The sequence below is a fragment of the Penicillium hordei genome, assembly GCF_028827395.1.
Source record: "Penicillium hordei strain IBT 12815 chromosome Unknown utg000001l_segment0_segment0, whole genome shotgun sequence".
NCBI lineage: Eukaryota > Fungi > Ascomycota > Eurotiomycetes > Eurotiales > Aspergillaceae > Penicillium > Penicillium hordei.
In genome coordinates, this window is record NW_026623142.1 from 1,933,195 (window position 1) to 1,959,335 (window position 26,141).

The 26,141-nt window shown below is 48.1% G+C and overlaps 10 protein-coding genes across 10 annotated transcripts; 3 read left to right on the forward strand and 7 right to left on the reverse strand.

Moving 5' to 3' along the window:
- Positions 1–1,614: 1,614 nt before the first annotated feature.
- N7537_000722 (nuclear import receptor PSE1) lies at positions 1,615–5,263 on the reverse strand (the record flags this gene model as incomplete). The annotated part of the gene is made up of 6 exons (XM_056891780.1): positions 1,615–1,822; positions 1,877–3,942; positions 3,996–4,427; positions 4,481–4,656; positions 4,728–4,950; positions 5,081–5,263. The coding sequence occupies 6 exons, from the start codon at positions 5,261–5,263 to the stop codon at positions 1,615–1,617; spliced, it is 3,288 nt and encodes a 1,095-aa protein (XP_056756775.1).
- Positions 5,264–6,019: 756 nt separating this feature from the next.
- On the reverse strand, positions 6,020–8,213 carry N7537_000723 (CBS and PB1 domain protein; the record flags this gene model as incomplete). The annotated part of the gene is made up of 4 exons (XM_056891781.1): positions 6,020–6,847; positions 6,902–6,996; positions 7,049–7,922; positions 8,001–8,213. The coding sequence occupies 4 exons, from the start codon at positions 8,211–8,213 to the stop codon at positions 6,020–6,022; spliced, it is 2,010 nt and encodes a 669-aa protein (XP_056756776.1).
- Positions 8,214–8,347: 134 nt separating this feature from the next.
- On the forward strand, positions 8,348–9,463 carry N7537_000724 (40S ribosomal eS26 domain-containing protein; the record flags this gene model as incomplete). Its single annotated transcript, XM_056891782.1, has 6 exons — positions 8,348–8,389; positions 8,567–8,651; positions 8,703–8,739; positions 8,945–9,072; positions 9,191–9,293; positions 9,358–9,463. 6 exons carry the CDS (start codon positions 8,348–8,350, stop codon positions 9,461–9,463), a joined length of 501 nt encoding a protein of 166 aa, XP_056756777.1.
- Positions 9,464–9,837: 374 nt separating this feature from the next.
- N7537_000725 (F-box protein) lies at positions 9,838–12,592 on the reverse strand (the record flags this gene model as incomplete). The annotated part of the gene is made up of 2 exons (XM_056891783.1): positions 9,838–12,260; positions 12,322–12,592. The coding sequence occupies 2 exons, from the start codon at positions 12,590–12,592 to the stop codon at positions 9,838–9,840; spliced, it is 2,694 nt and encodes an 897-aa protein (XP_056756778.1).
- Positions 12,593–13,745: 1,153 nt separating this feature from the next.
- On the reverse strand, positions 13,746–14,733 carry N7537_000726 (oxidase ustYa family protein; the record flags this gene model as incomplete). The annotated part of the gene is made up of 5 exons (XM_056891784.1): positions 13,746–13,984; positions 14,039–14,251; positions 14,308–14,433; positions 14,493–14,523; positions 14,575–14,733. The coding sequence occupies 5 exons, from the start codon at positions 14,731–14,733 to the stop codon at positions 13,746–13,748; spliced, it is 768 nt and encodes a 255-aa protein (XP_056756779.1).
- A 707-nt stretch (positions 14,734–15,440) lies between these two features.
- Positions 15,441–16,039, reverse strand: N7537_000727 (uncharacterized protein; the record flags this gene model as incomplete). Its single annotated transcript, XM_056891785.1, has 2 exons — positions 15,441–15,909; positions 15,951–16,039. 2 exons carry the CDS (start codon positions 16,037–16,039, stop codon positions 15,441–15,443), a joined length of 558 nt encoding a protein of 185 aa, XP_056756780.1.
- A 745-nt stretch (positions 16,040–16,784) lies between these two features.
- N7537_000728 (oxidase ustYa family protein) lies at positions 16,785–17,856 on the forward strand (the record flags this gene model as incomplete). The annotated part of the gene is made up of 5 exons (XM_056891786.1): positions 16,785–17,064; positions 17,127–17,291; positions 17,352–17,467; positions 17,527–17,602; positions 17,654–17,856. The coding sequence occupies 5 exons, from the start codon at positions 16,785–16,787 to the stop codon at positions 17,854–17,856; spliced, it is 840 nt and encodes a 279-aa protein (XP_056756781.1).
- A 1,142-nt stretch (positions 17,857–18,998) lies between these two features.
- On the forward strand, positions 18,999–19,973 carry N7537_000729 (oxidase ustYa family protein; the record flags this gene model as incomplete). The annotated part of the gene is made up of 5 exons (XM_056891787.1): positions 18,999–19,050; positions 19,135–19,296; positions 19,368–19,480; positions 19,591–19,618; positions 19,690–19,973. 5 exons carry the CDS (start codon positions 18,999–19,001, stop codon positions 19,971–19,973), a joined length of 639 nt encoding a protein of 212 aa, XP_056756782.1.
- A 110-nt stretch (positions 19,974–20,083) lies between these two features.
- N7537_000730 (MFS transporter) lies at positions 20,084–21,747 on the reverse strand (the record flags this gene model as incomplete). Its single annotated transcript, XM_056891788.1, has 4 exons — positions 20,084–21,017; positions 21,074–21,280; positions 21,343–21,382; positions 21,447–21,747. The coding sequence occupies 4 exons, from the start codon at positions 21,745–21,747 to the stop codon at positions 20,084–20,086; spliced, it is 1,482 nt and encodes a 493-aa protein (XP_056756783.1).
- Positions 21,748–23,987: 2,240 nt separating this feature from the next.
- Positions 23,988–25,727, reverse strand: N7537_000731 (lanthionine synthetase C family protein; the record flags this gene model as incomplete). The annotated part of the gene is made up of 4 exons (XM_056891789.1): positions 23,988–24,796; positions 24,844–24,857; positions 24,915–25,488; positions 25,547–25,727. 4 exons carry the CDS (start codon positions 25,725–25,727, stop codon positions 23,988–23,990), a joined length of 1,578 nt encoding a protein of 525 aa, XP_056756784.1.
- Between the last annotated feature and the right edge of the window lie 414 nt (positions 25,728–26,141).

Below are 26,141 nucleotides of genomic sequence, written 5' to 3' on the forward strand. Positions count from 1 at the left end.
CGAAGGTCTCCAGTTCGAACCTGGACGAGGGCATCTTTTTTTTTGTTCCTTTCCTTGTCCACCAATTGTGAGCCTGTAGGTTGCGCTCTATTTACCTCTACAAGAATATCGGCCGCAAGAAAGGGGCCAATACTATATTAATGTATTTTATGCCGTGTCTCCATATACTCAAAGATTTCCTGGTTGAAGATCTCCCATGATGGGGATCCCACTAGAAAAAGAGTTATTCTTGTGAAAGTGAGGCTATTCCTAGGCGTTTTGACACGCTGAGAACGGCGGCATCGGTTGAAAGATTGAAAAAGGATGAGAAAACCTGGTATTGATGAAAGATATTCTCCTTGGACATGATCTTTTTGCTATATAGGCCACTTTTCCTGGACACCGGTTAGCGCTGCAACCTTGGAACATCATCTTCCTTACATACATGTAGGTACGTACATAACTATATATTTACTCGTCTCATACGATAGGGCAAAGCCCAGGATTTGCGTCAAACAATCCACTGCAATGCAAGGGACTCTTTTTCCCTACCGAGGACAAAGGTGGTTTAATCTTTTTGCTCTGAGAACCCATGTCTGCCAAAGCTTCAACCACTCTATAATGACATATAGAGCTCCTACTATTTTCCATCCCCTGAGACCTTTGCAGCCCGTGAATCCTTCTCCCTGAATTTGCGGCAAGGTCGTACTAATAGGAACATGTGAACCTTGAACTTCTTGGTGCCATCTTTCCCCTCCTTTGTTCCACATGGACATATAACCTCGTAACCTAGTTTCCTCTGAATATCAGCTTCTACTTGTGCTTCCTGTAGCCGCTGCAATTGCGGATCATGACCGCCTGGCGCCCTATAGCACAGCCAGGCAAATGCTACTCCCTTCTGACTTATGCCAGGCCTTCGAGACTCCTGGAAATCTCTCCACGGCGTGGCATCTAATACAAACACGCGGTGGCCTTTCCCGAAGCTTTGCAAGCTCGTCCGGTGCCGGGGCGAAATTTTCGGGACTGTTTCGATCGTTACCATACCTGACTAGGTAGGCATAACATCCCCCGCACCGTGGGCAACCTGTTGCCAGTACAAAAGTGGCTTGCCATATTTGAGTCAGTTGATGTCCTCGGGTTTGCAGGCACCGATGTTTCTCGCGCGAAATTACCTGCTGTTACCCAATTGACTGAATCAACACGAAGTATGGTTCAATAACAGATCCGGGCTAGTATGGACCTTGTTCGTGAAGGGGTTCGTAAGGAATTCGAAGCGTATGATTCACGTTACAATGGCGAGGATACCATGGATTATACGGCTAGTACTGGTGAGGTGAACACAAACGAGTCTAATCAACAAGGGACATAAGAACACGAAGAAGAGAATCCCTGAGCACCCTGTTTTTTCTATTTATCTGCCTTTACTATGATTTTATAATACCCACTACGCGAATTACTATCATCGGAATCCAACGTCTAAAGCTCATGGCATTCGTACGTAGGGGCTAAGAATTAAGGAAACGTGTCGGGGAGGATTCGGGTAACTTCAGATTTCACATGACCGAGGGGAATGATTCGGGAAATAATAAAAAGGGGGAAACAGCTCTGCCGGATATAAAACAAAAGGTCTGAGCTTTATTGGAAGAACTTGCGCACTCTTTCCTGGCTGGCCGGGTCGACGGAAGCCAGAATCTGGTCTGCATTTGCGCCGGTCACTGCCACCAGCTGCTTGGCGGATGTGGCCACCCGGGCAGCGGTCTGGCCCTGCAGGGTAGCTGCCTCAAGTGCCTGGACAATGAAACCGAAGACACGGTCAGCCTTGGCAAAGACAGCAGGGTTTTGCCTGGTAGTAAAATATTAGCATGAGTATGAGAAAGGGTTGATCAAGAAAACGTACTGGTCAATCAACTGTGTAATAAATGAATAGGCATAGGGAGCCGCCTCCTCGTCGTAGGTAATGGGCAAAGTCTCGATCCAGTTGGCCACGACATCCTGGGGAGCCTGAACCTTGGATGGGTTATAGTGCAGGATCTTGGCAATACTGGCAGATGCATTCTCGGTCGCGAACACATTCTCCTCTGTGCGAGATTGCGCATGCTGTGTAACCTGGAACAAGCTGGGGAGGCTGGCTGCCACGAAGTCGCTCCAGGCGGCACCACCCTTCTGCGCAGCCACGCCAACTCCGTATGCCGCTGCCTGACGGTTGGCGGCATTCTCATCTCGCAGACCAGAAGCCAAAGGCTGCATAATGTGGTCCTTGAATGCCCACGACTCTTCACCACAGAATTCAAGCACATCATCCATGATGCAAAGAGCCCACTGCCGTTGTGTCGGGTCTTGGCTTGTGATGAACGCATCGTAGAATGGAATCAATTGTTGCCAGGTTGGCAGGAATGAGTTGCCCTGGTTCTTAAAGATGGTGTGGAATGCCTTGTTCATATCACTCAATAGGTTTTGATCGTCCTCGACGGCGTACTCGAAGTCTAGGTTCTCCTCGTCACCATCTTCGAGCTCGGCCTGTTCCTCCAGACGTTGCTTCACGCGCATCTGGTAGTCCTCGAGGGTCGACTTTGCTGATTCAATGAAGGCCTGCAAGTGCTGGGGAGTGAGGGAGTTTCTGCCAACCACCTCCACTGACTCGTAGAAGCACTGGTACATTTCAGCCAGCGTGTCAACTGTCGGCTCGGCGCTCAGAACCTCGATGATTTTCTCTGCAACCTTGTTCCACATTTCGGCGAAGCCGGGCGACTGGCCACCGTGTCTCTTCTTGTAGGAGTTGAGCAGCTGGGGGATCAGCTTGGCAGCTGACACTCGGACGGGATCGTGGAAGAAAAAGCCAAGACCAGGGACCGCGATCTTCTCCATGGTTTCCAGGACGTAACCCTCGAAGTTCTCCTCGAGAATTTGGGCGTAAATTGTGATCAATTCGATAGCAGTATTCTTGTCTTCAAGAGCACTGGTCTTGATACCGATAATCTTGCCCTTGAGCGGCACTAACTCCCAGCCATCATCCTGCTCAACCTGTTCGATCTGATCCTCGTCATCTAGCAGCTGAATATCAGCCTTGGCAGCAGCCACGGTTAGAAGAGGCGGCATAACACCGGGGAGATAAGGCACAAAGTCTTGGCCTAGAACGCGGCACATGCGGCCCCAGCAGTGAAGGAGGTACTGTGACTGTGGGTCGTCGGCGTCGACGATGTTTTGCTGAATGTGGCCGAGAATCTGCACAAGGTTCAGGGCATCTTGACCCATCTTCTCCTTACCGACAGCGAGTGCGATGAGAGTAGCACACTCCATGGCCTTGGCACGGAGAAGGCGGTACTCCTTGCCCTGTTCCTCCTTGAGGACATTGAGCAAAAGAGGCATCAGAGTAGTATAATACTGATCGAAAGCGGCCTCGGCGGAATCGGCAATGGTGGCAATGGTGGATAGCGCTTGCTCCTGCAGATAACGCTTAGGGCTGCGCAAGAGATCCAAGAGATGGCTGAGAAGGTTTCCGAGGTATGGCTCCAAGGTGCTGCGCTCAGCCTCCTCGCAGAAGTTGACGAGAGCGGCGGCGGCGTGGGACTGCACACGCGGCTCGGTAGAGGCGAGAACGGGAATGATGTTCGTGAGGACAATCTCGTGGTACTTCTCCTGCATGGTACCGGCAAAGTCGGTACTCATTTGACCAAGAGCGTTACAGCCTGCATAGCGGACTCGGGGGTGGGCGTCTTGGAGGGCAGGAACAACAAGGGCTAGAACTTGGTCCAGCTCGCCAACCATCAGATCACGACAACCTTCAGAGATGGCGGAGATGGCCATCAAAGCAGCATGGCGGTCACGCCAGTTGGTAGACGACATCATGCGAGGAATCCAAGAGAATGCGGGTTGGAGGATGGCCTGTCCACCCAATTTGTTGGCGAGACGATCCATGCACTGTTCACCGGCGATGTGGTTGAGGTCGTTCTCTTCAGGCTCAAGCTGTTACTAGTTAGTGGCATGTTAATTATAACGACAGAAATGCTAGCACTTACATCTTCAGAAGCGTTCCATTCCTCCGCGTCGTCATCATCCGCACCGACATCAGTCATCAGGCTCAGACATTGTGTAACCATTTCCTGTGCGAACTCCGGCTCCTTCTTGCACATATTTGGGGCGTAATCGGCAAAGGTAGCCATCAATTCGAGTGCGTTCTGGCGCACCTGGTCACTGAGTTCCTTGTCGCCAATGACACTAATGCTGAATTTAACCAAGTTGTTGAACATGGCCTTGAACATTTTCGGGCTGATTTCAGCCAATTCGATCAAGGCGAGCAGTGCCGAGGACAGCTCCTCGCTTTCAGAGGACTCCTTAAGAGGAGGAAGGATGTTCAGAAGGTCTGGCATGAGGCCGAAGAACTTAGGCTGGGACTTTTTGGAGATCGACCGGAACAAAGAAGCGAAGGCTTCCATAGCGGAAATCCGCACCTGATGAAATGGTCAAAATTGGGTTCGAAGGGCATAACCAGATGTCGACATACGGAAATATTATCGTCCTTGAAACCCTTGGTGAAAACCTCCACGACAGCGTCTTCGTGCTGTTTCTCAATGATACCAGGGGTGGTCGTGAACACACGGTATGCGGTTTCCCGTAGGCCCGAGTCAGGGCTCTGGCTCGCCTGGAAAAGAACACCGAGTAGTTCAGGCCACTGTTCGTCTACAAATCACAGGTGAAATCGTCAGAGCCAACAGTCCTTATTTCGTCAAAGGATAGTTCGAATCGCATACCATTATCGGTGTATTGCCGAGCAACCTCAGCCAGTGTGTCTCCAATCTTCTTGCGTACATCGTTGACGGTCTCACTGGTCAGGGAGACCACCAACTTCTCACGAATGGCAATTCGCTGCTCGTTGGGGAGGCTCGAGAAAATCTCCTTGTTGTCACCTGTGGCGGGATCCTTTCGGGTTTTTGTTGCGATTCTTCGGAAAAGCACAGCGGAGAAAGCACGCGTCTGTCAATAGGAGTTTCTCATTAGCTTTTATCCCAAATCAAAGTGAGATTCGGCTGTTGCTTCGGTCGTCGGTCGTTTGCAACACCCCTCCTTTGAAGCAACCGCACCCCTAGAGTCCAGTGCAACTTACTATTGTGTCCTCTGCACCTGCAAGCTGTTCCGCCAATCCCATCAATAGGACGTCTGGTCGGTTCTGAACCCAGTCATTGTTAAGCTGGTCTTCCGCCTGAGATCTGACGACATTGTCGGGTGTGCTCAAGGCGCGGAGCAGCTGAGAAAGCGCGGTGTGGATTTCGGGAGGTAGGAGGGACATGTTGGGCGTGTCTGTTCCCAAATTCCAGACGATCCAAGCAACCCAGTTCTTTCAACCCTCGTAGAAGTGATTTGGTGGGGATAGAGGGGTGGAACGAAGGCGAGGAGTTTTGTTTTTGGTGGGGCGGGGAGAGAGGGAAAAAAGAAGAATTTCTGATTAGGAGAGCGATAGATGGATAGGCCCTTGGGGGTGAAGAAGAATGAAAGTGCCACTCCAATCACACAACAAGAGAAAAGAAGATTCAATATAGGATGTCGAGGTCTTCAGATCTAATTATTTCTCGACAAAACATGTAAAAATTAACCGTACGAATAATTCAAGGACAACCTACAGAGTCCATAGTGATGATAATGGCATCTGGACGCTAAACCAGATGCGGTAATTACCGGCCACAAGGCCACCGGAAGTCGAACAGACAGAACTATGAAGAGCTCAAACATTGTTGTTCCGGTCAAAGATTTAGTTATTTTGTAAGTTATCACTGTAATGGATATATGTAACCGCCAGATCAGAGTCTGTCTCGAATAATTATTTGCATTGAAGGCTAAACTAAGGCCGCAACTGCTCATACGAACAGCGGTATCTGAACGCGACACGGAATATCGATATTAGAACAAAACGGGTATGCAACACTCAGAACGGGAAAAGAATCTACTACGCTTTCTCGGGGTGCTTGATATCCAAGTTGAATGAAACAAAGGGAAGTATTTGGAGAGAAAGAGAGGGTTTCAGGAATAGACCGAAGGCCAAATATTTTTACCGGCCACTGGGGCGGCTGAGAATGAATACGCCCGCAATAACAGCAGCCAATGTGACAATAGCACCAGGAAGCAACAAGTCGTTAGGGACACCGGCAATAAATTGCTCCTCTGGCGCGTGAGAGGGCACGGCTTGCTGCTGGGGCAGGCCTTTGCTCACAGGGGATTCTTGTGATGCAGGGTCCTCAACAACGCTTTGCTCTTCGATAGGAGTCACAATCTTAACATGATGGGGTTCAACCGCAGCAGGGATGGGCGGCTGGGCGGGGTCGTGGACAAACAGATTGACCTTGTCGCGGTGAGTACGGCGGGTTAGATCGATGGCATCCGTCATGTCCTGATCCGTGGTGATGGAGACGGTATCGCCTTCGTTATCCATGTAGCTGAGCGCATATCCAGTGTTGCTCAGACAACCATCCTCAACGGTAGCCTCGCCACCAACAGCCTCGACTTCCTTGCCAAGTTTCGCTGTGACTTGCGCCACCAGGTCAGTAAGGCCGTTGGTGGTAAGGACGTTGACACGGTGCACTCGGCCACCAGGGGCCTTGAACTTGAAGGGGAATGGAGTAGGAGCAGCTGGTTCTGCTGGGTGGTGCTGAGAAACAACTTCGGAATGCTCATCACCGTGGTGCGAAGCTGAGTCGTTAGGAAGAAGACTGTTGTCGTAGCCTGAGCGAGTGTGGTCGGGGCTCATAACTGAGCGGTGTGGGGTATTCGGTTGCTGGCTGTGGCCGCCAGAGACCATAGAGTCTGACTCGTGATCCATCGATAACCAGAACTTGTTCCATGCGGGGCCCTCGTCGTCTTGTGTTGACATAGTGTTGATCTGAACATATCAGCCAAAATGTTTGCATCTCAGATCTGTTACTATCAAACTTACCTGTTCAAGTGTGGCATAGGTGAGCTTCAACACATCCACCATGCCGACAATTTCACCGCCCTCGTTCATCACGGGGAGGTTGAGATAGTGGCCATCTGTCGTAGGGTTAGCATGCTGTGATTTTACTTGTTGATTGATACGACTGACCATGCATCTTGCGAAGTGCGGCTTGGATGCTCATATCTGACGGGGCGAAATCGGGGTGAGGAGTCATCACACGGACAACACTGCAAGTGGACGGGTCGAGGCCCGGAGCAATAACGCGAAGAACAATATCCTTGCTAGTGAAGATACCAGTGATCGAGCCTTGGTCCTGGACTAACAGAGCAGTAGTATGGTTTTCCTTCATCAGAGCCGCAGCGTCCTTGACGGTGGTGCGGACCGAAACAGTGACGGGCGGCAAGCCATCCAAAACGGTCTCAAGGGTCGGGCCGGACATCTTCGATCGCAATGCCTCAACGTACTGGATGACTTGCTGGGGCTGACTAGAGCCAAGCTCTGTCTGCACACCTTCCAGCGCATCGTATAGCTTGCGAGACGAACTGTATGCGCGTTCCAACTTTTCCATAGCATCATAGAAGCACTTGGTAATATCCAAAACACCAGAGATATCCTGGTTCTCATCCATGACCGGCAAGTGTCTGAATCCCTTCCGTACCATAAGATCGAGCGCGTCGGTGGCGCTGGTGTCCGTTCTCGCGCACAGCGGGTTCTTGGTCATGATCTCAGCGACAGAGACCTCTCGCGCCTTCAGGCCCATTCCGACAACTCGGAACGCCAGATCCTTGGCAGTGAAAATACCCGCGATGCGCTCATTGTCGTCAGTGACCAACACACAGTCCTCTCTCTTGGCGGCCATAAGCTGGGCGGCCTCTGCGATGCTCATGGCAGGCTTGATCTGGAGGGCTTGGCTAGGCTTCAGGGCGAGCACGGTGCCGGGAGGGGCTTTGCGGGAGCTCCTCGATTTTGCCGGAGCGTTCCTCTTTTTGCTGAGGTCGGCCTCCATTTTGCGGCGGATAGCCTTGTGTCGAGGTTAGCTCAAAACCAAAGCTCAAAATTGAGCATTAGGAGACCACTCCCGCAGGCTGCCATGACGTACCTCATCACGTTTCGACTGGTTTTGTCGCTGTCTGCTACTTGCGGCGCTCATCGTGCCACTTCCGACGTCGCTGGAAGGTGTATTGTTTGTGGCTGAAGATTCTGGCCTGGGTCGTGGGATGTGGGAAGCGCTGGGATCGTTTCCGAAATCGGGCAGTCTTCCTCTCCCGATGGTCTGATTGGGCTTTCCCCGAAAAGTGCCTGTGGCCGACATAATGCCGAAAGGGGAAAGTCTCAATGAAAAATGGAGAGAAAGGAAGGGAGATGACACAAACAAACAAGGATGTCAAGTTGTGAGACTGGTAAGGGAGAAAAAAGCAAGGAGAATTCCCGGGAAGGAGAAGAAAAATGGGCAGTTCAATAGTCGATCCCAACAGGGGTGTTTCTTTCGTTAGTCGGGGATGAGGAGCCGTAAACACTGAGTGACACGGTACGATCCGGGCGCTAGGCCCAATTAGGCGGACATCCTGCTCGTGACCCTTTGCACGTGATCCACCTAGTTCCCGAGATCTTACAGCCTGATATTTGAGGCACCAACCCCGTGACCCATCTCGCTTAAGGGCTTAGGGCTACCCGCACAACGGAATCCAATCCATCCCGAAAGAGACTTTGTGTGAGCGAGCTTCGACAACCCACTCCCGACAAGTCAACCGTACGCTATCTCCCCCCCTTCACCCACAGATCAATACCTGACCATCCACAGAACAAACCGTCAAAATGGTCAAGAAGAGGGCGAACAAGTAAGACCAACAAATTCCCCCATCTCGGCGAAACAGTATCCCATTCGACATCTCCGCAATGACGCCGACGGAAGCGCACACGACATATATCTTCAAATACATCGAAAATCGCGACCTACGCACATTGCCGGACAAAAAGAATGGGAGACTGGATTTCGATCGATTCGCAACTTAAAAGGGGCACGGTAACTAATTGATTTGATAGCGGCCGCAACAAGAATGGCCGCGGCCACGTCAAGCCTGTGCGTTGCTCCAACTGCGCTCGCTGCACCCCCAAGGACAAGGCCATCAAGCGCTTCACCATCCGCAACATGGTCGAGTCTGCTGCCATCCGTACGTGACAACTCCCCCGATACCTCAAATCTACGACGAGATCCCAGATCTATCTGGCTGCAACCTATTCGAGGAATCTCAAGATAAACTAGTGCAACTAACGACTCTCGCTCTACAGGTGATATCTCCGAGGCTTCCGTCTTCGCTGAGTACTCTGTCCCCAAGATGTACCTGAAGCTCCAGTACTGTGTGTCCTGCGCCATTCACGGCAAGATTGTCCGGTACGTTTCCACCGATTCTCCTCGATACTCAATCGCCTTCTATATACTAACCTCTCGCCAACAGTGTTCGCTCCCGCGAAGGCCGCCGCAACCGTGCTCCCCCTCCCCGTATTCGCTTCAACAAGGACGGCAAGAAGCTCCAGCCCCCTACTGCCGCCAAGGCTCTGTAAGGAGATGAATGTCGCATGACGAACAAAATAAAATGGAACTAGTTTGAAATGAATTCTTTTATTTTGTCTTCACTCTTCGCATTGGTGTTCTTCTCGACCGGATCGCAGGGGTGACGCTCGGTCCCGAAACTGCCGGCCTGCTCCTACACTGAGGATGAAAAAGATGGCACCAATTGTGCGATGAAGGCAGGTTGGATGCCTCTTTAGCATTTTGATGGTTATGAGCCCGTTGACGACGGCTTGTTATGACTGGGAGGATGGATGGTTCAAGTCCAAATGGGGACTTAGAAAATATCAAAAATTCCTACAAAAACATGATCGCATGATGTAGAAGTCTTCAGTCGTATTGCTGGGTATCTTGCTAAGTACAAAACTCATGGGTACAAGTACCCCTTCTCAAAATAGTTTCCATACATATCCACCGTTCCGGTCCGCACCTTTGGCATCGGGTTCCGCACGACCTTCACCTCTCCCTTCCAATGACCTTCGACATAATGTGATAAAGAAATATGGGTCGATGATGGCATCAGTAGGCCGGAAACACCCGTGCCAAGCGTGCTTCGCCGTCCTCTCTCACGACGAACCACTTGCTCATACTCAGCCTTCTTGCCGCGACGAAAGGCCGCAAGCTCTGCCACAAGGTCAATCATCGGGATTTGGGACTGCTGCTTTCTGTCTATAGTGGTCCCTGGTAGACCGGTGTTCGCGGCACTCCGTGAAAGGTGACGTCCGTGTCGAGGGAAATCGGGTGAAGGCAACGAGTCATCCTCCGAGGGCATAAGCGAGACTTTTTCGTTAAGGACAGCCATTGGAAAGTATTTGCTCTGATCATTTTCAGGGACTCCACACTCTTCTTCACCGAAGAAGCTGAAATCATTGGTGGCTGCAGACCAAAGATTCTCTGAGTCGCGGTCACCAGTGCTTGAATGGCCTGTGGCATTATATTGGTTTCCGGGTTTCCATGATGTTAGTTTGGACGTATTGACAGGTGTGATTTCGAGGACTAGACGTCTCAAGCCAAATAGAGATCGTGACCGTTGCTGCTCGGCTTGCATCCGCGCTTGCCCTGGTGGGAGGGAGTAGTCTGATCCTGCCTGTAGAGTTGCTAGCAAAGCTTCGTTTGAGCAGGCAGTAATGAACCGAGTAAGGGCAGAGATTATCGGTGAGTTGGGCGTTACATGTGAGGGTACATCTGTCAGTACCAAAGATTCCATGTGAGGAATATGTGATGGGTGTAGGTAAGGGAACCGGCTTTCTTTCCCTCCTTGGAGTGGGATTGATTGATTACGTGGTCGCTTTGCCAATAACTTTTGTATTATCTGTGCGAGAGAATTGTTCAGCGATATTGGGGAGCTGGATTGTATGGTAGCCTGGAGAGAGAAATCTGTCGCAAGTGTGTCGCAGTCTGAAGACATTGAAATGGATGGTAAGGTGCTTCCCTCAGCCTGCTCTGTATCCCATGTGTCTGCCCCAGAAGCACCGAATCCTGTACCTGCATTGCCGCTACCGTGTATAGGGATGGGCTGTATAACCTCCGGAGTAAAAGCTGACCCACGCCTGACTGACCGTGCAGGCTCATCCTCGTAGGCTGTCAATGGGGGGGAAGACTTCACCCCTTTTTTCTTTGAAGATGAGCTAATTGAGCTGGTTGTTGATGTATCCGCAAGTTCAAAGACAGCTCTTGTCTCTTCGGGCAACTCATAAACCTGCTGGGAGGAATCCAGCTCAAATTGCTCGACTTCGCGACGGCCCTCTTGCGCCGAAAGCTCTGGAAGAAACTCATCATTGGGTGCAGCGTCTTTAGCTGGTGGCTGGCCAGTGAGAATAGCATGGTGTCCTCGTAAATAGACCAAATTGTCCCCTGCAATCTTACCAAGAATTGGGACTAACTTCTCAGCTCCCGGATACTTCGTGTTCCCATAACGATGTGTCTGATAGGCCTTGTCTGGAGTTCTTATGCTACCAAAATCCAGAGCGTGTAGCCGGGACGAGACCAAAAGACTCGCCACAGCTTCCACAGATATTTGATTGCCAGTGATATAAAGATGGGTGATTCCCGTATGCGGCAAGTCTTCAACCCATGGATGGATTAGAACAGGCTGAGCGAGAAGCTTCGCAAACTGCTCATCCAAATCTGGCCGCTTGAAGAAGTCCGAGCCAGACTCATTGATTGTAAAGTGGGAGAAGGGGCCTGGCGAAGCTGGGGCCTGCCTTGGACTTTGTTGCCTTTCCCTCCCGTCTAGCGGGAGAAAGGATTCTTGTAGCAGGGAGCGAATTGCCATGTCAGTGAGCATGTTGTCTCTCAAATCCAAACAACGGACTCGTCGTCGAATCGCATTGGCTAAAAACTCGGCGTCATTGTCCTTCAGCCCGATGCCACGCAATTTAAGTACCCGGAGAAACGGCATCTGACCTAGTGTAGACAGTACATTGCGGTCTCGTGCTGGAGTGGTGTACGAAAGATCCAAGTAGGTCAATGCCGAAAACAAGAGGAGAGTCTGTGCAAGGCTTGCAGAAGTAGTATTCGGCTCACGTTCAGCCAACAATAGCCGTATATTATACTGGCTGGACCTCTCGTGGGTTTTCAGTGCTGTCATTGCATGGTGGTCAAAGAAAGGCAACTTCGAGACCATCAGACACTGGAGACATGGTAGGTATTCGAGTATGTCCCTCAGCCAGCCCGGTCGTGGACCACCATATATCTCCGAGAGAGCGGGCGGGAGATGAAGGGTATGGGTCAACGCCCTCACCTCTTGCCGGGCGTACTTGAGTGTTCTTCGGAATCGAGTGAGAGCCACTGTGTGATCCGGTTAGGTATTGCTTTTTGAGCAATCTCTGTTGCTCCTAATATTACTTACCGTAGACTGCATCATTATCTGTACCAAAGTGAGATGCAGGATCACCCCAGAGGAAGGGCATAAATAGATCATGCCATTTGTGGCAGACTAAAGATGCGGCACATAGGTCGCTGGAAGGGATGTAGCGAGCAATAATTGTCCAAGCATCTCTGTCCGTTGCAGATTCGTAAGATGGAGGAATGAGATCCATGTTTACTATATTATTGAATTCTCGATCAAAGACATTGTGGATTTCAAAGATGATGAAATCCCAGGGGGAGTTTGGCCCCATGCGTTGCCCGACTCAGCCACACAGTTTTACCGAAGCGTTTTGACATAAATGTATGACTGTTGATCTCATCATTCGGACTCTCCCTACTTTCTATTGTTTCTGTCATTTTCGCACTTCTGTCTGTGAAGGCAATTTAATTTTGAGAGATATGACGTCACCGAATGAACTATGAAGCGGGGGGGGATATACGTATTAAGCCCGAAACGATATTAGGGACGTTATATGTAAGAATACTTTGACTTGTTTCTAGATGAATGTATACAAATGTAGCAAAAGGCCTAGCCCGTGCAAAGGACTTTTCTATACATGTATATATAAGAATAGGTTATGTCTCTTTGGTGGTCTTTTTGGGTGTATCTTTTTAGATGTCTTTAGGTGCATATGAAGGAAATAAACAAAGCACACTTTGTGCAAGAGACTATTCTATGTGAGCAATTTAGAAAGTCCCAAAGGGCAAGCGGTCGTGTTCCTTTGATAACTGATCATAAAAACATGACATGAAGGCTCATAATATTCTTCCTTTCTCGTCCTCACGTCTGTTATTTGAGGGGAAAAGAGGAGGCTCACGGTCGAGTCATGTGAGCGAGGACGGCCAGGCACACCCGCACCAGAGCCCGACCGAGGACCAGAGGAGGCGGCCATAGATATCGATCCAAAAATATTTACGATTCTACCGAAAGCTCAAGTTAGTATGTTGCTCTTTGTTATGGCTGAAAGGCTGGCTGTCTTCCTCTTACATTGTGGGTTCGCGGCGGCGCATGTGTTCAGAGCGATGTGGGCGTTTATCATGGCCACACGCTGTATAGCCCGGAGTAGTAATAGCAGCTCGCCCAATACCATTAGTGTATATTCACACAATAGGGATAGCATGACATACACCTGTGCATGAAGCGGCTGTTAGTCTGTCATCATGGAAATAAAAGCTTTCGAGGTTGAGGGTCTTTATACAAGAGGAAGTATTTTTACACCAGGGCAGACTTGTCAGTCACGAGCTCAGACATTCCGTCCTCGTGTCTCACAGTTATTATCCAAGGTTATACATAGACAAGTTGTTTATCTAACTAAGCCAATTCTATTGGCAAACAATCATCTAATCGATACATTGACTAGTTGTGGAATAGTTACTTCCATATGTATGGACTAGACTTCCAAGCTAATCTGCTGGCAACTTCCTCGTAACGGCGTTAGCAGGTTTAAGAAGCATCCCTCCAGCGGTATCAGTCTTAGCTACACGCGCTTTTCCCCATTTATGCACAGACTTGTAGTCCCGACAAAACTGATTGGTGCTGAAGTCAGGCCATGGATAATCCCATCCATCCACCCAATCATACGTAATCAGGTGCATGTCTGCAGAACACATGAGAATCTGGCGGAGCATTTCGATGCAATGATCTATTTCCATGTGGTTAGCCAATATACATCAACTGCCTTGCAAGATGAACGCACCGACATGTTTTCGCGCACTTGGCTCTGTAAAGAAGTCTGGTTCATGAATAGTATAGTAGTCCAGATAGGTGGCTTTTCGGATAACGTTGAGACAGTGCATTTGGTGGAAACCCCCTATGCTTGCCATGTAGCCGCCATCAGGTAGAACGACGGAACTGTTACGGAGCTTCTTGATTTTCTCTATTTCATGACGAGATACTGACATGGCCGAATCTAAAGGGTGCTTGGTTAATAGAGCTGACAATATGACGTGAATAAGCTATACATACTAAGCTCCAAGCTTTCCCATGCGGCATCCACGTCGGCATTTCCACCCCCACGCCAAGCGGATTGTGCTCCAAACTCACCCGAGAGCTCAAGGGGAGATTTCAAGCCGCAGGTTTGTACAGCAGTCTCTGCTCAATGAATTAGTACTGAAAATTCCGAGGTTATATCTGTATATTCATCTGCATACCATATTCGCGAGTGAACAGTGGCCCAATTGTCTGCTTTCTTATTTGGACAGCTTTTAGCAGAAGCGTGGATGATATGCATACAAGAATGAAGTGAACCAGCCATGGAATGGCTTGCCTTAGATTACTTGCTCGGGGAGAAGTTTCTGGGCTCGACTTGATGTCATTTTCGCTTTCTGGGTCTGAAGAGCCAAGCTGAAAATACTTGGTCTTCGACCAACGCTTCGGTAGCTCTAATTTCATTGCTATAATAAGAGAAAAAGTTGACTGAAAAGACTGGGCAGCAGTGAAGTACCCGAGGGCTTGCTGAGAGAAGCTACATAGGTACTAGAACTGGCACGATGAAACCCTACGGAATGACGGAATATAGCCCCCAAATAGCGCTGAATCTGGTTTGAGCAATACAGGCAGTGCTGTAGGACCGAGGCCAGTTATGGTGCGGAGGGGCTATCTTCGTCTCCACGCCAGTGCATGATCGACCAACTCCATGTCTCGCATTTATGGCTAATAATGATGCCTAGGTGTATCACGAAATGGAGGCCTTGGGAAAGTAATTTCTATTGGATCTTTGTATATACGTGCCGTTTGGACTAGTGTAAAGGCTCGAAGACCCTGAACACCTACGAGATAATTATACATTGCAGTCACATACTCATTGGGTGGGCGCTATTGAACAAGGCGTCACTAAGTCATGACGAAGACGTCTACTATGTAAACATTAAAAATACACCATAGTAATTATATAATGCGATATAACCGCGAGAGCTTAGATTTGACCATATCTGCATCTTCCACTTAATACATAATGTTAAGACTCATATATCTCTCGCCATAAAACCCGTCTTGTGCTCAAGCTTCGGAGTGCGTTTGATACGGACAGAGCAACTCTTTGAAACGCTGGCAGATCGATAGCCAACGAGAAATATGACGACTTGTCATATCGCATATGCTTAAGCTGTGTCCTTGTACTTGCCGTAGGCGGAGTTGACAATGGAAGATACATCCTCGTTGGGTGCGTCGCGCTCCTCCTTATATTTGCCGTAGGCAGAGTTGACAATGGAAGATACATCCTCGTTGGGTGCGTCGCGCTCCTCCTTGTATTTACCGTAGGCAGAGTTGACAATGGAAGATACATCCTCGTTGGGTGTGTCCCGCTCCTCCTTATATTTGCCGTAGGCAGAGTTGACAATGGAAGATACATCCTCGTTGGGTGCGTCGCGCTCCTCCTTGTATTTGCCGTAGGCAGAGTTGACAATGGAAGATACATCCTCGTTGGGTGCGTCGCGCTCCTCCTTGTATTTACCGTAGGCGGAGTTCACAATGGAGGAGACATCTTCATCAGATGTAGCCCGCTCCTCCTTGTACTTGCCATAGGCAGAGTTGACAATTGAAGAGAGGTCTTCATTGCCAGAGGTAACACTGGTGCCTGTTTAATGATTAGAACTTCGTGGTTGACGAACGTGCTATATACGGAAGACTTGCTCTGCAGAGGAGCGGCAAAACCGAGGCTTGCGAGGCTTACAGCCAGAGCAATATTCCTGAAGTGCATAATGATTGATTTATTCAGGGTAAGGTACGGAGTCCCGAGTAGATATGTAAATTGAGGTATCGATAAAATGACGAGTAAAAGAATAGAGCATTGATCGTAGATAAAAACACGGTCTATAGCTGTTTTATATTACTTTTTGTTCGGACGTATCAAAGTCTCACTCTACTCTCCCGGCCCCCAGTCAGCGCTTGGCCTATCAGGTTAGTGCCAAACTTGAAAGGAAAAGGTCCATCACGACACCATGTCGGAATCCAATAGTATCGCATAAGTGAATTATCACAATATGCAGAAATATTGCGCCATGACCAGGATCCAAATCCTGATGATACTTACATGTGCCTTGCTGGTGGGTCGCAGTCTGTTTCACCGAGCACAACGAAGCCCCCCTCAGATGAAAACATGAGGAGGTTATAAGGCATGACCTATGGGATCATAATGGGTCCCATTGAGCGAATTTGGAAGCTCTTCTATAAGCGACGACATCCGGTAGTCATCAAGTGGTTACAGGTCCCGACACTACGAGGAGCGGCTTTGGGAACTGACTGCAAGAGACCATCTTGCAACATCCTTGGTTTAGTAAATTCTATCCGCAAGCGAGCCTTTTTTGCAGATCCGGTGACTCAGTGCGACTCACCCAACTCCCGCTAGCTTTTGGAAAGAGTGACTTCTAGTGGAGCATTGTACATGCGAGTGATCAAGTTCACTTGTCAGTTCATTCAAAAAAGAAAAAAAACCGCAATCAAGCATGTATGAACAAGAGAACAACTCCCGGGGCTACGTATCTTCCGAACATGAAGATGAGGACAGGAGCATCCTGAAAGTATCCGAAGAAGATGACTTTTTATTAGACGACATCTTAGACGGCTCGCAGCAGCTATCTTCAAATTGCTTTTGTCGAAAATGGCTTGGACACCTGGTTTTCACGGCCATATGGATAATTTCGTTGCTCATTGCAGTCATGCTGTTGAGGTATGATGGCAATCAAGCCGAGGATGGTCTTGCCAGTGTTTTTGATACAGAATTGCGTGAGTTCAAAAGTCCATGCCGATTTGGCTATTTCTGTGGAGTGTTACTGAGCCCCAACCAGGCCCTATGCAATCAGCATTAGAAGTCCAGAAGATTCGCTTTTCTGGTAACTTGGTATTCGATGACAATGGGACTCTAATTGAGAAATTCTGGGATCATGACAGTCCCAAATATACGGGCGAACCAAGCGATGAGCTAGATGCTCGCTGGAAAGATCTTTTTAGAGGTGAGCTAGGAATATCTGCTTCCCCAAATACTTCCGCATGGACCTATTAACACTGAAAAGTTGACGGTGTTGATCTCCATGGCACTGAGGCCGATACAATCCGCGGCCAGACCTTCGAAAAGCCTGGCGGGTGGTCAATCGTGGGCGTTGATGTATTTCACCAACTACATTGCCTGGTGAGTTAGAATTGAAATTACTCGTTCATATTTGGATCAGTTACTCAATGCTACTATAGAACATGCTTCGTCAAGGACTGCGTCGGGATTACTATACTGAGCACGATGAAGAGCCAGCTTACACAATCCATATAAGTGAGTAACTGTAAGAGATTTGATATTGCTTGCTCTAACCGCAATGTACAGATCATTGTCTCGATTATCTTAGGCAAGCTGTCATGTGCAATGTGGATGTGACCCCTCTCCCTGTTCTCTGGGACGAGAAGGAGGACCGGCCTTTGCCCGATTTTGAGGTGGAGCACACCTGTAGAAACTTTTGGAAAGTAAGAGAGTGGGCTATAGAGCGAAGTGCACATAAGCACAAGTACAAGGATGATGACGTCGCTTGACTTGAGACTAGGGTATCTTGGATAGAGGGGGGCTGTTAGCTGTCAACCCATCCCAGTTTCATCAATCTCAATGGATTCATCGAATTCGACAGCAAGATAATTAAGATACAGCATACTGTTGCCAATATATCGAAATAACTCCAGTTATCATCTCCGTCACCTGTTTGATGTTCGTACTTTGGTATCGCTTGAACGGCTGAGATCACACCATCGGACCCAATATTAATCATACCAACTATCTTGCATTTAGCTCGAGCTTACACCCATAAGCATAGCAACATGAGGCCTTAGCACACACCACAACTCACATTGAGTTTGAATCAAGTTGAAGTAGACTGACCCGTCGGAGTAGACTACGGAGTCCGACCTCCAGAAGGCCAATACAGTCCCCTCAAACTGTGCGAGCTGCGAGACTAATTTTGCGTGATATATGCATAGTGCATCTCTGTTGCCCATTAATAAGCATATCAACCCTGCCCAGGTGTTACATTGATGTCCATCTTGGGGTCGATTTCCGTCTCTGCTCCGCTCCTCGGGGGGCCAAATGGCAGATATGGCGTTGGATCTGCAGGCGCCGCCCAGGGGCCATCCGGGTACAACATCCACCCATAGAAGGTACCCACTACTTTCACATTATACGTGTGTATACAGAGTAGCATACAGGGTATGCCTGCATAGGTAGCTATTATTGGTGGCTTTGTCACGTCAGGGATTTACTCTATGCCAGTTGCAGCCTGGCCCAACATATGGCTGAATATGGGGCAATAAGCGTCATCTATCGCGAACGCTGTCAGAGTAGAGCCGAAAGCCAAGCGATCTTGCCATAGTTGGCTCATAGGGTTTCTCTCCTCTGCCAGTTCCTCTTAGCGCCTGGGGGTACTTGCCTATGCATTTCAGCTCAAGCAAAACATTTCATGGAGTATCCAATGTCAGGGATTCTCAATTACCTATCAGAGTGGTGGAGTGCCACCAAAGGCTCGTGGTGGAGAATACCCACGGACGAGGACGAAGTGGAAGAGAATTTCTTAAAAACTAGCCCAAAACGAAGATACTGCCATCACCCACAGTACATATGGCCATGGATATTATCTACTTTATTTTTTGCGAGTACGACACTGGTTTTATTCATTAGGGATTGGCAGATGAACACACCTCAAACCTCGATAAACGGACCTGGTCGACCAACAGATCTCGGTATGTCCCCATTTTATCAAGTTTTAAGCACGTTGAAGTGATATCTCGAGACGAGACCTCTGACATAAATCTGGCACTGAAAAGAACCAGCTCGAGAATGGATAGCAGAACGCGAAATTCAGTTTGGAGGTGGACTTGTCTATAACAAACAGGGAAAGCTACTTCGCGAGCCCAATCTCAACGGAGAAGAGTGGGTTGGATCTCCAACACCGGAAATGGACGCATTATGGGATCATATTGAGGCAGGTAAGACTACAGATGTAGATCGAATCGCTCAAAAGATCTACGACAGTCGCTTATGTTAAATGCATAAATAGGCTCAATAATCTTGCTTGCGGACTCTGAAGCCGATATGGTGCGGGATAAAACAACGCTTCTTGATGGTTATTGGGTCACTGGGCTAGATGTGATACATCAGGTTCATTGCCTGGTGAGTATTCGAATAATTCGAGTTCTTACTGTGCCTCAAGCTTATTCGTATTGGCGGGGTAGAATAAAGTGCGCAAGGCATTGTACCCTGAGTACTATCACCCTTTACAGTCAAATGAAACCGAGAAGCTACATGTCGGTAAGTGACTTTGCCTTTTGTTGCTGGCTAGATATTTCATTCGCAGTTGTAACTAACTTTGTCTCCTTCAGAACATTGTCTGGATTACGTTCGACAGGCTGTAATGTGCAATGCGGACATATCTCCCGTGACGCATACTTGGTATGAAAGTGCGCGAACGTTCGGTCCTGACTTTCGAACTAAGCATACATGTCGGAACTTTGAAGCTCTACTGCAGTGGTCCTTGGACAGGTCTACTGAAGTTGCAAAGGTCAAAGGCACTGGGCCTGAAACTGCTCAAAACCCCGATGTTGTGGTGCCCGGGACATTGCAGGGCCAAAATCACAAAGATCATGGAGAACATGCTGGACATTGAATAGACCTAATACCAAGCACCAGACATGAATGAGTAAACCTCTAAAAAATGAAAACAAATCGATCTCAAAACACCATGATAATATCGTCTTCTGTGCAATCAGGGGTATCCTAATCCGCATCAGACCCCATTGAAGGCTGGGTTTCATCTATATCTAGGATTTCATGATCCTGGGCAGGTTCCAAATTGAATAATCCAAGTAGACAGAGCCCACACCATGCTGCTAAGCCAAAGTATGAGAGCCCAAACCAAACCCCTCTAAACTTCATACCCAGTGCAAAAAGCCATGCTAATGCGGGCCCTGCAAACAGAGAGCCGATAGTTTCAGAGATCCCGATCATCGTATTCATCTTCGACTTATCGCGTGATGTCATATAGCTCATAGCTATGGATCGACATATGGCGCTCAAGCCAGCCCCTGATGTCTGAAGGATCAAGCCAAATATTACAAGGCCTATATGCGAGGCCCCCGTAAGAAGGGCCCCAAATATCACCAAACAAGCCGAGACGCGTCCAAGCATTAAGTCTTTGACAGCTGGCCGAAGGTATTTTGAAAGCAGCTTTGATAGCACAGGAAACAAGACAAGTAAGACGAGCATCTGAGTGATTCCACGGGCTGTAAGGAGATAGCCAACATCTGCGAAAGTCCAGTCAAATCGCTTGCTCACGTATTGCATGAGCAGTTGTCCATAGGCTAGACCCTCGGGGTTGACCCTGAGATAAGTGACCAGAATCAAAACAATTGGCAATGACCGGAGCCTCTGGATGGATGTTTTAAGACCGGTCCAGGACTGTGAAAAACGTGCATTGAACGTGCTAGGTGAAAGCTCTCCACTTTCTGGGGCATCTCTCTCGGAACAGTCATCTCTGAGTGTGATCACCTCAGGAAGGAAGACCAGCAAGCTCATACTGGCAGGAACCATCAAGGTACCAATGAGAACAGGGAGCCATGGTGAAGACTCTTCCATCAGTTTAGAAGAGATCGCTGGACCAGCTGAAGATCCGGACAAGCTTCCAAATGCCATCACAAAATAAGAAATTGTTCTGGATTTATGAGTGTCAGAGGGTTCAAAACCGCTTGGTATCAGAAAGTAGCATACATATCTGTGTCAGGCACCAGATCTGAAGCCAGGGAATATAGGCCAGCATTGATAACAGTGCTTCCACCACCGATAAAAGTGAATAGAGGGCCCAAGAGGATGTATTCGATCGCCAAAAGATTAGAGAACTTCAGGACAGCCAGAACATAAGCAAGGTACAGCACAGATCCCGTGCTAGATAAATAGATGATCGGTTTGCGACCGAGCCTAGAATGATATTTTAATGGTTTACATTGTTGTCCCTCCAGCAGATAGTTTGCAGAACTCACTTGTCAGCCATGACACCGTATGGGAATGCAGCAATAAGACCTGTTATGACAGATGAGTTCGCTGAGACCTTCCGTCAATGTACTAGTCACTGTGGTTGACATACTGGTCACGGACTCTATCACTCCAAATGAAGCGTTGAGATATGCAAGCTTAGATTGAATCCCGTCGGCCTTGCATATCGCTCTATCGATTGAGTCTTGTCGCCCAATTTCACCCAAATACCGGTCGCACAAGTTGTCTTCCATCAGTTGGGTCAAGGGAACTTGAACGATTGCAGTAGCTCCCGACAAGAAAAATATGCACAGGGATAAGAGAAGAGTCGCGAGGTGAGGTTTTTGCGGGCGCAGTGGCGATCTGGACCTACCCGGTCCCAATAGCGGAGCGGTCTCGTTTTCATGATGCATCGAAGGGGGGTAGCAAGGGGACAAAAAAAAAAGCACTAGCTGGCCGCCAACATTCAGCTGAAGGTAATTACTGGAGAGGAGGTTTACAAAAGATAAGTCCCAAGTTGGGGTTGTAAGCTGTCCCGATCCATGCTAAATAAATGGCCCGCGACAGGGATGCAATCACGGCATCCTAAGGACCTTTGCGCGATCACTGTTCACACCCGGTTTTATTTTACAACTAGAATATGAGGACCTGTGGGATTGTCGCCGAAAATGATAGCTTTTGAGGCTTGAAACGGCTACCTTTCCACCCGTAACTATGCCCTATAACACCACCATTCTACACCCGTCAGCACTTTTAGTCATTCCCCGGTCCTACCTAACGTTAACTGTCGAATACTAAGTCCGAATACATGGTAGAAACCAGGTATTATACCATAAGCATCATGTGACTTCGAGTACCAGGCACACCATATATTACGTTTAATCATCATTACCGCAAAGATTGTTGAAATAGCAGGTTTTGTCATTTTTAGTTAGAGTTGTCAACATTGGTCACCTATACCATACATTGTTCGTACACCAAATTTCTATCAGTTATAAGCCCGGAATCGTTCCATTGGAAGATTTATTTGAGAGATCGACCTCGCTGTCGTCGAATTTGAGGCTAAAGTGACACTGCATCGTCAACAGCCCCTCGCCGAAGCAACCCCTAAATCAAGAGTCGGAAATCTGTCCACAAAGGACAACGAACAACCCATATACCAATATGGCCGAATACCTCTCCGCGGGTATATCCTCTCGCATTATACTAAAGGATATAACGACATAGGATGCATAGTTAGCTAATATCGAATCAATTGCTGTGCAATTTGACGTATAGGAGCTATATAATCCTAGCAATAATAAGAAACCGGAGCCTCCCGTAGCACCAAAGAAGGTTATCTCAATTGAAGAAGCACAAACTCAGTATAAAGACAAATATGCCGATATACTAAAGATGCTTTAAATAGAATAGGCTCACGACGACGTGGCTTATACCTAACAGAAGAAGGGGTTGAACTTAGTTAGAATTCTGCAAAGCTCGCAGCGGGCTTCGGGCTGTTGGTTTGGGCCTAAAGCTCGAAAGGTTGGGGGGGGGCGACAAGCCCCCCCTTTCGACTAAATAGTATAAACTTCCTAATTTCTCGTAACTATATAAATGATAACTAACTGTAGAAATTACCAGTCATTTTAAGTATTTCCGTTATAGCGTTTACTTTAAATCAAATAAATATCAATTTCAATCTAGTATATATATTATCTTTTATATACTTCCTTTTCCTCCCTAATATATATAGCTAGGTACTATAACCAAGTAATAGAGGACCGTTAGTATTATAATTATTACTAGTATCCCTATTATCCTTATTATAAATATCAATTAAATCCCTAGGGACAGCACCCGAGATCTTGCTCCCGGGCTCATAACCTGTTGTAGTTCAGAGGTATGAATTGTTGTATTTTATTCAAAGGGAAACCTGAAGCTATATATACAACGAGAAGATCAAGTTGATTGGATATCAACTTGGTTCTTCGTACAGACACCTCGGGATTCATTCCGATGGTTCGGCTTGGTTCCTGATCTGCACCAGCCTCAGATCACAACAAATGGAAGCTTCAATAATACTGGTCACTATGCGTCGAAATTTGAGTAAAAACAATCGACAAAGCTTGTTAGCTCGTCAAGTTATTTTTAACGTAGCTCACCAGCCATCCACACAGGTGTTGTGCCTAAGAAATTCAAGAGTCGATCATGCAGTCGGCAAGTTTAAATTCGTCGCTACATAAGATGTTTCTCATTAACAGACCATTTCAGCAGCATGACATTATTTTACTTACATTGTTCACGTTCATGATTCCGAAAAGAGAAGATAGGGAAAGAGATATAGACCCTATAGTTAATATAAATATAGTACTCGGTTGTTAAAAAACGAGAAAAATACTAGTATGGAAGGATCACCTTGATCCCACATGGACAAAATTGTTACTAGGGGCGGTACAATCGCCCTCCCCTTATATGCTGACAGATTGAATCAGTCTGATTTGAGGCCTGAATTTTTAATAATACACCAGCGACCTGATATCTTCAACTTCGACTTGGTTGTTCGTAACAGTGCTTCTGGATGCCGAACCCGCTCGCATTCTTGGCTCCTCTCAACGCATAGGGGCTGCTCAGCTTATTTCACGACAGATTTCCCTAACTGATAGAAGACTATTTAGAAAATACCAATTACACCATTTCCACCTAGAGCTGGAAAGCCCAATTGCCGATAGAAAGCAGCCCGGAATGCTGGATCTCGTGGCAAATCAGATGTAGCGCATACACCCTGCTCAACAAGTTCCATCTTACGCAGCCTAGCTTGAAGCACCGCACACGTATCAGCCCAGGCACAAATATTGCCCGCAAGACCTTCGAACAAACTGTAGGGCTCATCAGGCATGCGATAATCATTGTCGGAAGATGTGGGCGAGGTGTTGTATGGCTTAGTTTGACGTGCATGCAACATGAACGCAAGTGCCCTCGAGAGGAAGAAGTCACTAGTGAGTTCCTGGCTCACTTCGGCATTTGGAAGTGCTGATAGTTGGTTATCCTGGAGGTAAAGTACCCGGGCCTCGTTCAGAGTCTCTGAGTGGTATTCAAAACAATCATGGAGGAGGAGCCACGCCCATGCATTGCCAGCCACGCCGTGACACAAACTGCCTCCCTTAGAAAGCAGACCTTCTTCCCATACACGCTCAGTGCCCAAGTAGACGGCTTGGTCCCAACTTGGATCCCAGTGGGCACGGGTTAAGGATTTGTTTTTCAAGGCAGCACCTAGGAGAATCAACAGTCCTGGGCTCCCGTGGCACAGCTGGACCAGTTCCGAGGAGCGGTGCTTGGAACCATGTGGAGGTAGTGTCATCGGGAGATGGCCATTGGTAGCTCCGGATAGCTTGCAGAGCGCAGTGATAGTACCACCAATCACAGGAAGATAGTTTGTAAGCTCTTCGGGCTTACATGAGAGTAGGATGGTTAGAATACCGGCTAAATCACATATTAGCATTAGCTTAATTAATCGCCTGCCAACTTACTTATTCCATGAACCCTATACATTGTCTGTTAGCGATCACATACGATACAAGATGGCTGGAAGTGCACTTACGCCCCAAAACAGTAATGGCCCTCGATCCATGCATACATCAATGGATGTGCGTCTTGGGCTCCATTCTTCTCAGTGTATTCCTTGGATCCTTGTCGCCCGGCATCGACAATCACTCGGATCAACTCGGGAATTGCCCCCAGCACAGGTGAGAGAAATCCCCGGGTCTCTTGATCAAAATTATGAGCACGAACGTTCAAAAGGGTCCAAAGTAGTCCTGCTCGGCCAAACAGCATCTCATCTCCACCCATTTTTCTGCCATCATGGGTAACAAGAGGCTCATTACTTAGTGCGCACTGCATGGCCTCATGAAGGCAAGTGATATCCTCCCTTGCGATGCTGACATTGGCACCACCTTGCCAATCATTCTTTGAAAAAGTAGCTAAAATGCGCAAAGTGATAGCAGTTATAGGCGAAGATGAGCCAACTGGAGACAGTCGGGAGGCTAACAAGGGGGCGTCTGGGAGGCTTGATGGGATCCGTTGTAGTGCGTAACAACGATAGTCAAGAGAATCAGCTTTGTGATCTTTTAACACCGAGGACTGATAATCCAGGCGGAGGAATGCTAGAGCGATGCCTTTATTGGGTGATTAGATGACCAGGGTTTGGAGAGGTGGGGGTGGAGCTTGAAATACCGGGGAAAGCTCTAAACATGCCATTTGAGCCCCATGTCTCAGGTAAGGAAGTGTTCTCTTGTATCAACTTGGCACCATTGCGAACTGCCACACGAAGCTCTTGGAGGCTCTCGGAAAGAGTGGTCGCATTGATCGATAGCGGGGTCAAAGTGGTCTCGAAGTATTGCGGACGCTCTGCCATGGTTGGAGGCTTTGTTCAGTTATAGGCTGTCTAGGTGTTTTTAAAGATATGGCGTGATATGCGGAAAGGAATTTCAATGTCTGAAAACTTTTGCTGTGACCGTTTTGATCGGGGCTATCGCGTCCTACACCTGACCGACAATGTACGGCTCAGCTGGCCACCCAAACAAAATCCAGCATCTTCCCCACCAGCAAGGCTACAAAACCAAATATCATCCAAATCCCTCGTACATAAGAACTGGTGCCATCCAGTAGAACTGCAGAATCCATAAAGCAAACCCAAAAGGGGTGTTCTGTTCAACCACCCACTTGGCAGTCTCGATGACGATCACAAGTCCAAGCCACAAAAGAGACACCTTCCATCTCTCCCTAGACCGCCTCAATACGGCAAACATTGCCCATGTCGCACAGCCAG